The sequence below is a fragment of the Lissotriton vulgaris genome, chromosome 12 (assembly GCF_964263255.1).
Source record: "Lissotriton vulgaris chromosome 12, aLisVul1.2, whole genome shotgun sequence".
Taxonomy (NCBI): domain Eukaryota; kingdom Metazoa; phylum Chordata; class Amphibia; order Caudata; family Salamandridae; genus Lissotriton; species Lissotriton vulgaris.
The window spans coordinates 86399708-86417180 of record NC_141700.1 but is presented as its reverse complement, the minus strand read 5'-3'; the positions used below and the strand labels follow the sequence as shown (position 1 = coordinate 86417180).

Here is a 17473-nt window from a genome sequence, read left to right as displayed (position 1 = left end):
AGACACTGTTTGCAATTCCTAATGAGGTCCCGAATTGCATGTCTCATGAATATTAATGAGGCAGCCACAATTTGCGACCCCATTAGGAATGGCTAGCACTCCCAGGGACGGTGGCCTGCTGATGTTGTCATAAATTGGGGGTCATGAGAGACACTCAAATTACATATATATTTGTCCCTATATAAATGTTCCTACTTACAATCCTTCCTTCGATCCTTCCTTCGAAGGGCTTGAATCAGGACCAAGGACAAAAAGCTGCACTCTTCATCATCTGGTTTCTGAGAGGCAGGAATCATGTAATTCAAGGAAAAACTCAAGACTGTCTCTTCTCAACACATTCCTAAACGAATCCATCCCAACTAACTTGCCTGACCCACCTAGCACCCCAACCAATTAACTCCTTGATCACTCTGACCTCGATCGAACCCCCTCTAGATACCCCCCCGCCATATACTATATTAATATTTGCTCCCCTCCTGTATCCATCTCCTGTAAATCAGCCCTGTGTACCTGCTTCCTGCCCTATGTTGTATTTTTTTCCTCCCACTCCTGCTATGCCTTCTGCAAATGATGCACATGTAACTCTTGTAAAGGTGTGCCCTATGGTTATGGCTCCTGTAATGGATCGATATAAAATTCTTGTAAAGAGCTCTGATGCCCTCGGGTCTAGTTAGTGCTATAAAAAATCTCCGAAAATAAATACATAAAAATAAAGAACCCCTCTCTTTCACTTTATTGAAGTTTGAAAACCTATTGTGGATGATACCAATATGTACTCTGGGGTTTGGGTCATTGCTTATAAGAGGTTGTCCTCTTGTTCAATGTTTTTCCATCCTCTTCTGGTGTTTGTTCATCCCCTGGACCAACGCTTCTTTGAAATCCAGTTGTTTGGAAGGCTTGTGTCCTTCTACTGCTTTCAACACTCCATGGGAGTGCATGTGTTTTTTACTCTCTCCCCTGTGTGCTGTTTGACCCCCACCATCCACGCACCTAAGCTCTCCAAGACGCCACCTCCAAGCTTTTGTATTGCTTCCCTCATGCTCCCCTTCCTTCAGGTATTTTTTAGGCCTTTTTTGAAACAAATCTGTACTTTTTTGTAATTTAATCCCCCCAGGTTGCTCTCACAACCCTCGTCCCAGTTATTCTTTTCATCGTTTTCTTCCCCCGCACGTTCTGTCTTTGTTCCTCTGTCTCATCCTGCCACACCTTTTCTACATCCTTATTATTAGTTTTTTATTGGTGGTCCTGGCAGCTGCAATATGGTGCCAGGTCGCTCCTATTTATAAAATGAATTGATGTATTTATAACTTCCTTCCCTTTGATGTTTAAGAGCTGGATTGCGAAATATATGGCCCTCCGCCTCTGAGACTTGGGCGAATCGGATTGGTTGATATGTCAGGTACATCTCACATGGGGGCTATAAAGCATGTGCTGCTGCTGTGCTTTCGTCAACTGACAGAAGTGGGCTTTTGAAGACCTTTGCTTCGCAGCTGACATGTAAGTTTTCATACATCAGCCACCCAATTACTATGTCTTCCCTAGCAGTAGGGTTTACATAGCGCTTCCTACTTCCTTGTGGTGTTCCAAGGAGTATAAGTGAGAGGGTGGCACGCTGCGCCCTGGGGTAGCGCTTACTATGTAGCGTTGTACTTGCCGTGATCCTATGTGAGAAGCGTCTTGGTGTCATGTATGAGTGACCCTGAAGTTCTTGTTCATGGCCTTTGGGGGGGCAACTCGGGGTGCTGGCTTAGCAAGTGTGAGAGACAGACAGGCTCCAGCTTCGATTCAAAGTAGTTGGCACATTTCATTTTTTAGGTCAAGCCTAGAGTCAGCGCGCATGCGCTGCTCTGCGAGGCATGCCGGATTTCCTCTGTGAAGTTTGTAGACGTCCATACATGGCCACCACTTTTTGATTGGTTGCTTGGTCTGCCTTTACAAATTACATTGCTTACGTTAGTGAATAGTGTCCATTTGTACCCCCTAGTGGCTGTTTTGTTCCCTCCCTGGCGACTGGCCCTGCTACATGGATGCTTTCCCAAGTGGCCATATGTTTTGTTTCAATCACTCCTTTTTCTTTCGTCCTTTCCACGCAGCTCGCTTGCATTTTCAACCTCCCACTCCATTTGTTCCACCCCCTCCCCAGCCTCTATCCTACCCTGCTTTCACATTTCCCCACTCCCACAGACAGCACTGCCGCCAATGTAGTGGCGTTTGCTTTTCATAATCGGTTCCTACCCAGCCACACTTTACAGGCATCTTCTGCAACAAATGCAACTGACAGAAAGAATTGCAGCAGCTGCACCACCTCGAGCAGCATCGCCAGAATGAGCCGCAGGGCAGGAGGTCCAGTTAGGTTTATGTTTTTTTGTTGCGTGGGTGGATTTTAGTGTTAAAAAGAAGAATCGCATCGTCCCACGTGCAGTGATTACTTGCTTAATTGGGCACAGACCTATGGGGCAGATTAGCTCGCGCATGCGGCCTCTCCGCTTCCAGTCACAGACGCTGAGGGGCTCATTTTACCGAAGGGAGAGCTTTCCTGCTGGATCATGGATGATAAGTCGTAGTGAATGGCAACAGTAAGGGGCAGATTTACAAGTGACGCATCTATAGAGATGCGTCACTTTCCTGGAGCTACCCTAAAAAATGCTTGCGCCACCATGGATGCGCCGTATTTATAATACGGCGCACCATGGTGAAAGGATTGACAGATGCGTCAGAAATTCGAACACATCTGTTAGGGCAAAATTCACGCATTGCTGGAGTCTTGTCGCAAGCACGACGCAACTGCAGCGCTGCCATTTGTGGCCTATTTCCACTACACTGCGTCACTCCTTACGCCTGCGTCAAGCAGGCGTGAGGTTTTGACGCAGTGGCGTCCTAAAAGTGATGCAGTGAAATGTTGTAGACTTCACTGCGTCACTTTTATGAGGCTTTCCTGCGTGTGAACACCCGCCCTGCATACATTAAACCAGACGCAGGTATAATGCGACGCAGGGCTTTACAACGTGACGCATCTCCCTAGATGCATCACGTTGTAAATAGGGCGCATTGTTTGCTCCGCCGTTGCGTCAAAAAAAGTGACGCAATGGTGGCGCAAGGGGCTTGTAAATTCGCCCCTAAGTGCCTCGCTGGCGCGCCGCTGCGCTGCTCTTCATAGCCCCTTCTTCTTGTTTTATGCTTATCTGGTTCGCGGGGGCCGAGCTAACATTTCAACTGAGCTGTGTGTGCTATGCTGCCAATATTCGCTCTCTGGGGCCGGGGTTTGTTTACCTCACCTTGTGGTGTATAGTCACACCCCAGACTCAAGCCGCGACAGCCATGGAAGCAAAAAAAAACCACAAATAGTTTTGAGGTCATGTTGCCAGTCACGGTGAAGAGAGTGATAACAACTCCTAAGCACGTGAGGTCATTGATTGGTGGAAATCTGATGTGTTCACAGGGTTAGTTAAGCGCGAGGTACATTTTATTTAGAAAGTAATAGGACACATGTTTATCATCGGATATCATTTTGCATTTGCCTAATAATTGTTGATTCAAACAGAGCATGGGTTTAGCTGTGTTCTACTTCATAACATGTTGGTGGTGGTTTCTATGCCTACACTGTATGACCAGTATGTTGAATTTAATTCAATGAATTATTTATGGCATGCTTTATGTAACTATTTGTGGTTATTGATGGGCCTCTCTTATATTACAGACCCCTAACGAAGGGATTTTTTTTTCCAAAAATCCATTCGGTCTATACTCAGGAAATAACGTGAATTCAGGCTGCAGAATAAAGTCTGGGCGGGCATTTCTGTAGTAGTGAAAGTGTGAAATCACGCCTCCTCTGTGTAAATTTGGAAATCATTGAAAAAGCTTTGGAATAAAATTGATTACTATGGATGAACTGGATGAATTCATTTACAGGGTCATTAGAATGGCGAAAGGACTGCCACCGGCCGGCCAGCGGTGGCGGTCCTTCCGCCATCACACAGGAAATTCCCACCGCCGAATTAGGATAGAGGTGGGAATCCCAATCTGTCCGCGGCGGATGGAAAGTCCATCCGCCACGGTTCCGCAAGGCGGTCCTATTCCGCCCGCAATGCGGAATCAAAACACAGGGCAGCATTGCGGCGGTGCTTTGCAGTCACTGCCGTAGGGATTACGATATCCGTTTCCGCCTGTCTTTTCGCTGCGGTCATCCCACCGCCAAAAGACAGGATGGGGCTGGATTCGGTGGCCCATTGAGGGCCCCCTCTGTGTTGGGCGGATGTACTGGGGGGTACCCATGGTACCCACGTGCATTTCCATGCACCAATTGGCAGACACCGCGTGGTGTCTGCCACGTAGTGCAGGGAAATGCAGTACATGCCATTTTCCTCAATGTTAAAGGCGGGTGCATCCTAATTGCAGTGGTGGGAGCGCTGCATGTCTGGCGGGCGGTTCCAAACACCGCAACAATGGCGGGCGGACTCAGGTCCACCAGCCATCGTTATGACCCCCTTAGTATTTGCAGGTTTTTGCTTCCATGGCTGTCGTGGCTCAAGGGTCCTGCGCGCTGTTCAGGGGCCTTACTTTCATTCCGTTTATCACAAGAGAACCAAGTACTTTCACAGCGTTTGTGCCCCGTTACCCCAGGGCCTCATACTTCCGCTCTTCCAATACATTCTATGGTATTGATAGAAATTAATGCAGTATGTGGCCCCTCTTTCATTCCAAACTACGAAGAGGCCCCCCATGCACTCCTTGTAGCACTGAGCAGCTACAAACAGCATATGGTTTCCATTCATTGTAGGTAACACAACGGACCTACTTCCTACCCAAGGCATAGCATGATTTACATGTGATGCAGGGGACCTGCTTGTTACCCACGGCTTCCATGCATTACGAGTAACTTCTGTCTGGGACTTCCGTGCATACCATGTAACACAAGGGGCCTACATATTGCCCAAGGTTTCCGAAACGCGTAAAGCAGGTACCAGCAGAGAGCGTTTAATCCGTCAGCCATCTTGTCATGTCTCCTTATGACATTTGCGATAGAAGGGCATTGTTTTAGAATTTGTGATTCTTCACTTTATAGCAGGTTGTTGGTGTTTGTGACATTTATAAAATCAGAATATCACTGCACGGTGGTGCCTATAACATCTGACTGCAGTGCACTGGTTGTACATGTGACAGATCAGAGTGCAGTGCGCAATAGCACCTCTAGCTGCAGGGCACTAGTGGTATATGTAAAATCTCAAAGTGCAGTGCATTGGTGCTGAGTATGGCGTTATGATAAGTGCTGAGCTGCTATAGTGAAGTTCCTTTCCAGCGGCACTAAGTAATGAAAACAGATAACAAAGTCCTACGCCACATTCACAGAAAATACGTAATCAGTCCAAGCCGTAGTCTTCTTAGTCCGTTTTCATGGTGGTTTATTCAATTTTCATAAATATCCAAATACAATGTGCTTCACTCCTTCAACATCACAGGTAGCCACAAATTGAGCCAACACGTGTTTCGTCTACAGGCATATAACCTCAGACTACATCAGGGCTACAACAGACAAATGCACAAATTACTAATGGATACAAATACCATAAATAAGACCATCCCCAACTGAATGCGTGAGAGAAAGAACACCACATGAAAAACCCATCAGAGACACCAATGTAGTGAAAGCCAAACAGGTTAGACCTTAATTAGAATAATGATGAGGAGAAAAGTAGGATCTCAACATCCTTAAACACCCTAAGGTGTAATGCAATCGTGAGCAGTAGTATGTAAAGACCAAGAGGGGTGAAGGAAAAAAGAAGAATAAATGACTTCCATGGGAAAAAGGATAATATTGTGTATCCAGAATTCAGAAGAACTGGAAAAATAAGTATAGACAATCCAAAAAACGAGTAGAGAGCTCACCACGAAACTCAAATATCCAGCGCTGGATCAATGTAAACGGTAATCACAAAAACAGCCACACATTAGTATTGCTGACATCTCAAGTACAGCAAAATCCTAAAATCTGACCCACAAGTATAAATTTATATATTTACCCCCAAATTCATCAAAGTCCCGTTTTGCGGGTCCTTAATAGCGATTATTAAGGAATCGCTATTAAAGACTCGCAAAACGGGATTCATGTAGGAATCGCAATGATTATAGCGATTTCTACTGCCTCCTTATTTGCGATTCGCTAATTGCTAATCGCAAATAAGGAATAGCTTTCCCATTCATTCCTATGCCCATAGGAATGAATGGGGAGTCATTCCTTATTTGCGATTAGCAATTAGCGAATCGCAAATAAGGAAGCGATTTCAAGGGTGCCAGGGTGTCCAAAGGACACCCTGCAGCACCCCTGAAATGCTCATGTACACTGGTGTTGCGCACACACACATGTCCAAAGGACATGTGTGTGTGTAACATTCAACTACGAAAAATGCACTAAAGTGCATTTTTCTAAGTTTTCGCTATTTACCACAAAGTCAGACTTCGCGGTAAATAGCGGCCCCAGATTGTGAATTCGCAATTTTTAAATGCTTCATGAATTGCATTTAAGGAATCTCTAATTGAGATTCCTTAAATGCAATTATTCGCAAATTTACGATTTCTACAAATGCGATTTTTGCATTTGGGATGATGAATCCCAAATGCAAAAATAGCGCTCGCAAAGGGCCAGATTCTCAATATCTGGCCCTTTGCGAGCCGTTTTCCGCTTGATGAATCTGGCCCTTAGATTCCAATTAAATCAAGAAAAGTGTGAGAGAGCGATAAATAGTTAAAAACATTCAAAGAGTATGATAAAGCACTCACCACTGCCCTAACTGTTTTCCAAAAAGCTTGAGAATCCCTAGCTTGGCAGGCAGCCACTAGGTTGTCCCTCTTCTCAACCCTTGAATCAGCCTTTCTAGTTTTTAAGACAAATTTGTAATCGCCTACACCACTCAAATACTGTTGGGATCAAATACTATTCGTTTGAAAAAACACGTTGTCTGGCACCAGTCTTGCACTGTCATTTCTGATTCTCACATGAGATTAATCTTTGTAGGGGCGTATCTATCAGTAGTAGAATAGGTGCAGTTGCACCAGGGTCTCAGACACCCCTGCTGTGCCACTACTTTTTAGCATGTGTTCAAAATGTCCCTCATGGCAGAAGAAGCCTCACTGTAGACATATGTATACCCATGCTCCCTGTACATTCACACTCTTCTCACCACCACTTATATAAAACATGCCCCCTTAATGTCCCCCTAGATTCACACACTTTTCATCACCCTTTATATGAAGCAGCCATCTCAAATGTCCCAGTACATTCACACAACTCTTCTATGAAACAAACACCCCTTAATGTCCCTGTAGATGCACACACTTCTCACCATCCCTTATATGAAGCAGACACCCCTAAGGATGCTTAAGAGACATTTCACATTTCGTGTCAGAAAGAGGAGATCAAACTAATCCATGCTCCTTTAGCCTCACATCAAATGACAAGTATGTGCCTCGAAAATGAGAGGCAATCAAAAGCTACAAAAGTAGTATTCCATTTTGTTGCTGAAGTATAAAACAAGTCAGTTTGTGCTTGAATTTTTCTTTTTGATTCTTTTCTTTCTTCTTTAGGCAGACAGATAAATGCAGCCAACGCGTTTCGCCCAACACATAGGCTTCTTCAGGGCAGTGTTTATTAAATGGCTATGGTTGTGTGTTGCATGAATGACCCCGTCACACCGAGATTTATAAACGTCTGTTTCATGCTAATTTGAGACCCATGGTCACTTAGGGTGAGATGAGACTCTGCAATGTAATGAACAAACCAGCGCGAGAGCATATAGTAAATACAACTCTCATTCGGTTACAAAGGGTTGTTTAAGATGGTTCCCACGGATCGGAGCCACTCCTGATTTTCATAATAATCTCTAATTATGCACGACTTCCATGTAGAGTTCATTGTGCTCACATTCATCGAAAGTAGAAATTCCGGATATCTTGCATGGCTAGCACCTTCATCTTTTTAGATTTGAAAACAATGACCTACAGAATGCAAAGTGCTAACTAGTTAAACATTTTACGTTTCAGAACCGTGGGGAAAAATGAGGCTAACCTTTCTGTTCCTTCTCAGCATCATGGGAGCTGTTTCCGAAGGCACAAGTAAGTGTTGTTAAAGCAGTGAAGGTGCAGCGGTGGAGGTTTGTGGGGTGTTACTGAAGGGGGCACAATTCTTGATCTAAAGCCTCTAAGCTGTCCTACCTTGCACCCTGGAGTACGACTACATTGGGTAGACATTTCACCTCCTTTTGGTACTCCTCATCTCTTGGAGCTGGGCTGTTCTTATTGGGGCAGGATCAAGACTGATTTACATATTGCTGGGTACAAATGGAGGTGGTATGGTGGATGAAAAACAATAGACTGGGATGGGGCCTGACCGATTGCCCATATTCCATTCATTACTTCTTGTTGTCACACGGGTGTAGGCCATTTCATAACAGTGTGGCAGGTGAGTGGAGACAGTACGTCAGTCGATGGGAGTTGTTGAAGATGCAGGTCAGTGGACGCGAGAGAAGAAAATGTGGGTCAGTGATGGGGGAGCGGAGTAGGTTAATGGAGAGGAGAAAGGGCAGGTCAGTGGAGCAGGTGCGTGACGACATATCAGTGAGGGTACAAGTCACCGAAGGTGGGGCGAGGGTGCAGGTCAGTGGACAGGAGAGGATGTGGATCAGGGATGGGGATGGTGTAGGTCACTGAAGAGGAGAAGGGGCAGGTGAGCGCAGTGGAGGAGAGAAGATGCTTGTCATGAGGTTGCAGAATTGTCAGTGGATGGAGTAGTGCGGATCAATGGAGGGTAGAGGATGTGGGTCAGGGAAGGCAGATGATCCTTGGATCGGAGAAGGAGCAGGTCAGGGGAGTGGAGTGAAGAAGGCCCATGTCAGTAGATAGTAGATTCCACTGGCCATCGCAGGGGGGTTGCAGGCCACAGGAGGAGTTGTTGAGGGTGCAGGTCACTGGAGAACGTATGAGGGTGGATGTCACTCGAGGAAAAATAGGTAGTCAATGGCACCTAGAAAATCAAACATTTCGCACCAATCTTTCAAAACACAGCATTGAATATACATCTCATCCAAAGCGATACAGTGTGTGTCAACCAATACTCGCACTCAGAGTGTCCCGTTACCTTCGGTGGAAAAGACTGATGGGAATAAACTAACGCCAGGAATCTTCTTCCTACAGAGTTAAGACGTGCACATAAGAGCCTCAAATTCTGCCAATAATTGCATAGCTTGCTCTTCTATTTTTTTCAATCTTGCCACTTCACTTGTCATTATTTCCTTCTCTCAGCCTTCCTTCTAAAATGTTTTTGCTCATTAATTGCAAAAATACTGTCTGGTATGTAGAGTATAAAAATGCCTGTGGTATAACATTCCGGTGAAAACTGAAGATGGACCTAGCATAATGCAGTGTATAGCAAGTCTGATAAATTCTTCTCTTGAGTCATAAAGTATTACTAACACCCACAAGACCAGTCTCGCTGAAGATATTCCGCTAACATATTTTTACCCTATTCAATGGAAAAAACTTTTAATGTCTTGATCTGTATTACCCCTATTTCTATTTTAATATTTCTCTAGTCCTACAATTTTAAAACCAAACAAACTTAGCAGAGACTGCCTTCATTTACAAAAAGAATGTATATTTCAGCTTCTAAAATGAGGGCAGTTGTCGTTCAGTGTACACGGTTATACTTTCTTATTCCACAAAGAGCTTGCATGAAGGGAAAAGGCCCAACCACTGCTCTAACTCTCTTTGTCGGTGGTGCAGTGAGAAATATCTTACCAACAGTTCTGAGTTCTCTCTCAGGACAGAAGATGGTGAGCCTGCTCCTGAGATATTTTATGGCCTGAGACACTCAGTCAATTATGGGATAGTGTGAGAATATGAAATGTTGACCTACCTCGAACAGGTGTGGTGCATTTATCGGATTGTTACAATGCTCAATTTTGTAATAGTTATTCTAATAACTAAAACAAGCAAACTCATATTATTTTGAGGTGGAGGACAGAGAAGAAGCCCTAGGGCACACATGGTTTACCAATAATATTACAGATTCACGATTACCCCAAAATGTTTTCTTTGCCTTTGGTGGCTATTTCAGTACCACACACTTTACATCCTGGGTGTGTCTCCTTTCCTTTTTTAAAACTGCATCAATACACAGTATTAGAAATGCAAGCTTAGCTGATTGAAGTTTCCCTTTTGACACCATCCTGCTGGATGCACTTCCAGAGGAAATTAACTGCAATTGAGAAGAGCTAACGGGAATGGAGGAACTCCTGATGAATTCCCAAGGGCATTACCGAGGCCAAGAAGGGAGTTGTTACAGCTCTACCTCGAGACTCTGGGACTGGAAATCTGCTAAAAAGGAGTACCTGTTCTAGCCTCTTTATGCCCCCCCTCAAGGAAACAGGGGTCATGGTCCTATAGTGAAGCCATCTTCTATCTGTTGAATCACTTTCCAGTAGCTGAGAGTGAAGAAGGCCCTTAGAAAATGTGGTGGCCTGCCATGTCGAAACATGTTGACTAGTTATAACTAGAGGTTTCTCTGTCTCTCTTTCTTAAATCTCTCCCCTGTGCATAGGAAGTGTATGAGGTACTGCAGACATATAGTGCTGGTGCTGATGAGAAATCTCAGGAACCAGTTGGAACTTGACATTTTGCTGTGGTTCTGATCTGGATTTATGAGGATTAATGTTGCAACTTGAACCGACTGGTATCGTTGGAACCAGTCAGACGTTTGTAATCTTTTGATGTCCGAAAAGGTGTCAAAACTTATAAAAATGTTATGACTTTATTGTAATTTGTAAAAGACAGGGCAAAGTTGCCTGTTTTACCCACAACAAATGCATTTTAGGTGTAATCAGTTTAGTGTTTTTTTCCTTTTTGACTCTATTGCAGGTAGGAAGTTAATGCAAGACCGCATTAAGCCATTTTAGCTACAGTTTCCGTCGAAACCTCTCTCAGGATTTTCCACCTCCATATTTTTGGGAGATTACAGATGAATTGTTTGACCAAGGTGGACCACCAAGAATTACGTGTATGGGGTCCATCAGAAATAGGTGGCAAAGTGTGTTGACTTCTAATCACCTGCACCTGATAAACTAATATTGGATTTTCCCATTCTTGTTTGTTTTCAATTGAGCACTTTTTGTTCTTGCTATGGGTCTAATCTATTTATCTTATTTTCTTTACTCGTGCCATTGTAAGCATTTTATTGATTTCTTACTTGTGGTTCACTGATAGAATATAAATAGTAAAAATAGCAATAATAAAAATATTAAAGTAAAAATGTAGTTAGTAAAAATATCGACTCTCTACACTTAAACAGTATGTACAAAAATATTGAATCAAAAATATCGAAGTTAAAAATATAGATGTAAATAATATCGATTAAAAAATATAATTGAAATAAAATAATACATATTAGAAATATAAAATATTAATATTATCTTCAACAAAATAAATGACATGCAATATACATTTTAACTAAATATAAAATATAAATCTAATTTGAAAAAAAATAAACACAAACATAATAATTTATGCATATACATGTATTTACTTTAAAAAATAAACTATTATCTTTATTTAATTTTTAACCTTTTAAATTAGCTAAAGAAAAAATATATACATATATCAATCAGTAAAAAAGATTCAGAATTAATTATAACATGAAACTATTCAAACAAAAATAAAACGTACATTTCACAACACAATAAATACAACAGTAGAGAAAATGTTGGATAGCGGAGGTGTAAAAATTACTATTCCCACTCCAGTGAGTGCAACAGTAGGGAAAGTGCTGGATAGCGGAAAGGTAAAAATGACTATTTGCACTTCAAAGAGTGCAACAGTAGGGAAAGTATTGGGTAGCGGGGGGGGGAAACTTACTATTACCACTCCATTGAGTGCAACAGTAGGAAAATGATTAGATAGCAGAGGGGAAAAAATACTATTCTCACTCCAGTGAGTGCAACAGTAGGGAAAATATTGGATAGCGGAGGGGTAAAAATGACTATTCCCACTCCAGTGAGTGCAACAGTAGAGAAAGTATTGGATAGCAGATGGGTGAAACATACTATGCCCACTCCAGTGAGTGCATCAGTAGGGAAAGTGCTGAATAGTGGAAGGGTAAACATTACTATTCCCACTCCAGTGAGTGAAACAGTAGGGAAAGTGCTTACTATTCCCACTCCAGTAAGTAAAACAGTAAGGAAAGTGCTGGATAGTGGAGGGATAAAATATACTATTTCCACTCCAGTGAGTACAACTGTAGGGAAAGTATTGGATAGCAGAAAAACAAAAATTACTAATAACATTTCAACAATTTAAAAAATATACATATTCTTATAAACAAATAATCAATTTAAAAATATACCATTAAATATATTAAACATATAAAAAGAACACATATAATGTTAATTACATATAAAAACCTACAAATATATGAAAAAATAATAAATACATTTACAAACAATATTTATTTAAAAGAAACTACTATTCACAAACAAACAAATTATTTAAAACATAAATGTATTTATTTAACTTCCTACCCTATAACACCACACCAATAAAAAAAGGCATCAACATTTTTAATAACATGTATTTCCATAGTTAACATATTTAAAAATGCATTTAAAATATATCATAATAAAAAAATATATTTAATATTCATTAATTACACATTCTTTAACACTATAATATCCACATCACACACCTAAATTAACTACAGAAGTACTATTAATAATTACTAATTATTTGATTTAAATAAAATAACAAATTATTAATAATTCATCAATAAAAACTAAATCACTTACCACCATTTACACCTATAAACACCACAACACACACCTAAAATTAATTACATAACTACCATAATTAATTATGAATTACATCATTTAAATTAATTAACAACTAATTGTCAAACAATTATTAATACATTAATTTACACATTTAACACTCAAACACCACAATTATACACATATAAATTATTCAATACATGTTATTCAATTTAAATTATTTTAATAACTTCTATAAATAATCAATAAAATATATATGATTAAAATACTTCCCACCCTATTCCCCTATAAACCCACAACCTGCTATGGAACTAATAACGCAAAAATCAATACAAATAATATTTAATAACTACTATAAATAATCAATAAAATGTATATAATTAAATTACTTCCCACCCTATTCCCCTATAACCCCACAACCCGCTACGGAACTAAAAACACAAAATTCCATTAAAAAGAAATCATTAACTATTAAAATTTTAACACATATAATAAAAATACAGATAATTCTTATACAAAAACAAACATCGCATACATATAAAATATATATACAAAAATACATAACATTAATAAAAATCGATATTTTTAACAACTATATATTAACAAATGATATTTAACAGTTTGATATTTTTTACATCGATATTACTTACCTAAAATCGATATACTAGACCACAATATTTTTTCTGTTGATATTTCAGACCCTCGATATTTTTACCTCGATATTTATGCAAATCTCTATTTTTACATCGATATTTTGTCTCTGCACCCTTACTTGTTTATCAAATTCTAAGTTATGTGTTTCTTAGCTGTACTGCCACGTCGGTTTGTTATTTCACATGTACCCAAGAAAGTCTCGTTTTAAGAGACCGGCTACACTAGGAGACCTTGGGATTCATCATAGAGGTCAGTCAAAATGTTTGGGGTTCAGTTACTGCTCATGTCAAGATTGTAACCTACCTATCCTAGTGAAATGATCTGGTTTCCTACAAACACGCATTGCTGTTGCCCTTAATCTGTGAATCAACACAGACCACAAGTTAATGGTATCTGTGCTGCTGATTTAGTGACACAAATTAAATTGTATACGATTGGATCAATAAGTAGTGTGTCTTTTTAGCTCATGAATATTACGTTATTACAAATGGTAACACAACAACACATTTTAAATTAAAGGTTGTTGTCCAATAGATAGTATTTCTCATAATGTAATGACTTCTTTTTTTATCTCTCAGGGTCTTCAAATTTGGGCTCTCTTTGGCATTATTGGAATTTTATAGGAATGCATTGTAGGCAAAAGTGATGAGTTAAAAAACAATGTATAGGGAGGGACAGCTTTCTCTTTCTTCCGCCATCTCAGAATCTATGTGTATTAAAAGTGAGCCTGTTCATTTTGATCTCTGTGCAACCCTCTGTTTGTGTGGAGATGGGAATTCGAAGGAATGAAAAGTTGACCTCACCTGGCATTTTATAGGTGCAAAAAATGATTTCCCCCATACAGTCTCAAGTGGTCAATCTCTCTGACATTTAATGAGAGAAATCCCCGGTTTTCACCTGGACATGTAGAATGTGGTGCAGGAGGCACCAAATGATGCTTCTTACGCCCAACGTTTAGAGTTTGAACTTGGAAAATGATGTGCCTAGAAGCAAATACCGCACCAATGTTCTCCCTCGCTTGTGATCAGGGCTTTAGTCGGCTGCAACTGTGTAAATTTACCGTATTCCATTACACTGCTTTGTTGTTAATTTATCTAGAGGTCTTTGAAGTATCTGAAATGAAACCTGCTTTTGTTATTCAAATGGGTGTATGTTTCCATTCCCTCTTCCATCTTGGATACCACCCACACTGTACCTCCTGTTAGCCACCTCGGTATTAAGAGCCTTATCATGATGGCGGTCAGTCGGACCGCCGACTGCTATCGCAGTGGTCAGGAGTCCATCTGACACACAGTCAGCGGTCTGACCGCCACATTAGGATGCAACCGCTGGGCTGACAGTCGGAAAGTGCTCCTTTACACGGCGGCTTGAGTTGTGGCCCAAGCCACAGAGTTAAAGAGCACTTCGTGCATACCCGTGCACCGTGTGCCATGCACCATGTGGTGCATGGCGCATGGTGCATGAAGGTGCGTGCGGGCACTACATGTGCCCCCAGGGCCACTTTACAGAGGCCCACGATGGCCGGGGACCCTGTTTGAGGCCACCAAAATCCTTTTCCAACGGCCTTTTCATCTTTTCATGGCGGTTTTCCCAACACGAAAAGGCTGTCGGAAAGGGATATTGAAATCCTGAGGCGTTGCCTGCCTCAGCACCGCCTCCATTCGGATTATGATTCCAATCGCCATCCCGTCAGGATCAGATGATCCTGTCAGAAGCGGCAGTCTTCCCCCGACCGCTTAGGGTCTGACAACCTGCATTGAAATGCTGCGGTCGGACCAGAGGCTTGTCGTCGGTCATACTAACGGCCTGTCGGCAGTCGCACCGCCACTGATGGCCTGTCAGTGTACGGTCCGTCTGACATCATAATAAGGCCTTAAGTGTCAGAATGTGACACATTGCAGTGATCCAAGACACAAAAAATATAGAATAAATAAAAAGATATATTAACATATAATAATTGGATAAATAAATTCAAGCATAAATACATTTATGGTTAAAGTGTTATCAATTAAATCAATCAATACACATAGAATATGTACATAAATAAATGTATACATACATATAATACTGGACAAATAAATTGATACATACATAAACTCAATAAGAAATGTATTTGAATAAATGACTCCCATACTTCCATACCATCATCCCTCTTTCAAGGAACAGTACATTCTTAATGCCTCTTTTCTTTTGTTACAGACATGGATGGCCAGGTATTTCTTTTCGCAAGTCGATCTTCCACCAACTACGTGACACTGAAACAACACGTGACCTCGCTGAAAGGTTTTACCGCCTGCCTACGTACATTCACAGAGCTAACGCAGGATTACAGCTACCTTTCTTGCAACAGCCCTACTCAAGACAACAATATTCTACTTTTTAACAGGAATTCTAAGGAAAATCCATTTTCGGTCATTGTGGGTGGCGCGGACACAATCTTCAGAGCTACAAGCCCCGCATTGGACAGAATCCCCCACATATGTGGCACCTGGGATTCATTCACAGGGGTGGTCCAGATGTTTCTCAATGGAAAGCCACTTGCCAGGAAAGTCAATAAAAAAGGCTACACCATTCGGGGTCCTCTAAAATGTATTCTTGGCCAAGAGCAGGACTCTTTCGGAGGAAGCTTTGACATAAACCAGTCTTTAGCGGGTGAAATTGATAATGTGCATGTGTGGGATTATGTTTTGTCACCCGCAGATATACACCAGGTTTTTATGAATAACAAGCACTTAAATGGCAATGTCATCAGCTGGCGGAACCTGTGGTATGACATCACAGGAAATGTGCTGGTGGCGCCGGTACAACAGAATAGTTGTGATAACCAGGCGTGTTAAGAAAGTTCCCCAAGATGTGGCGCAAACCAGTGGCTGTAGGCCATTTTTATAAACATTTACTCTTGGAAACAGACTCATTTAGACTAACCTGTCACTAAGATCTAGCCCCTAGGGTAGTATGGGTGGAACACCAGACAGGCACAGTGCCTCACATTCACAGGGACTCCTAGTACTTCCCTTTCTCTTAATAATTTCATCTGACTTGATATGTACAGTACTCTAAAGTACCAAGAAGTGGCTCGACAGTGTGTTCAAAATATCCCCAAAAATAAATAATTAGATAAATGAAAAAAGAAAAATGCATGAAACATTTACGGATACACTGACCAGGCAGGTGGACTCCAAAATTGGGCTCCTCTGCCCTAGCCCACGAGGGGTTTCTTTGCCCAATGCCTGCCAGCAGAGTCCAGATGTTGTGTTATTTCTTATTTGTATAACTCATTGTCCCATAGGAGCCTTGGCGATGACAGAAATAAACACATTCCCTTCAGAAACAATAACACCGCATGACAAGGGAGGAGAGCCAACTATGTTTGTTAAATGCACATTTACATTTGAATGTGATGGGTTTGTTAGATTTCCTGTTCCTAGGACATGATTAACCATATTAATTTAAGGAATGTGATGCAGAATAAAATAATTATGGGGTTCTATGTCAAGAGGAGTGGCGTTATAAAAGATGGTTCCACACCGGGTTTGTCTGAAAAACATGACATTCTGATACAAAATTGTTTTCTTTCTGCATTTAACTGATTGAGTACTTTTGATCATTGTTGTTATTGAAATGTAATATGCTTTCTGTGAAGTATAATGCTGAATTAATTGTTTGTATGCCATCTTGTATACCACAAACCTAGCTGAGCACCATTCGGAGTCAAAGGCAAAGATATGGTCAGCATGGGATTGTGCTGATTGTCACCAGAGATGGCGAGCTTGTCATTCATTCAAAATAAAAACTCCAGTTGGTAGCCTTTGTTGCATCCTTTATAATAATGTTGTATTGATCAATGTTAAAACATGGAATGTAGGGATAGAATGTTTAGAGTCAATGCAGCAGGACATTTTGGTTCAGAAAGTTGATGTCCACCTGTCGAAGTGGGCGGGCCTCTGCTGAAGTGTTGTTACACCATCAATACATCTTGATACCATCCATGGGCCGTATTACACAAGTGCCCC

General features: G+C 41.3%; 1 protein-coding gene across 1 annotated transcript; it reads left to right on the top strand.

Annotated features, from left to right (window-relative positions):
• Positions 1 to 1442: 1442 nt before the first annotated feature.
• On the top strand, positions 1443 to 17265 carry LOC147673415 (mucosal pentraxin-like). The gene is made up of 3 exons (XM_086947280.1): positions 1443 to 1497; positions 8035 to 8106; positions 15660 to 17265. Exons 2-3 carry the CDS (start codon positions 8049 to 8051, stop codon positions 16295 to 16297), a joined length of 696 nt encoding a protein of 231 aa, XP_086803406.1. The 5' UTR covers positions 1443 to 1497; positions 8035 to 8048; the 3' UTR covers positions 16298 to 17265.
• The last annotated feature ends 208 nt before the right edge of the window (positions 17266 to 17473 follow it).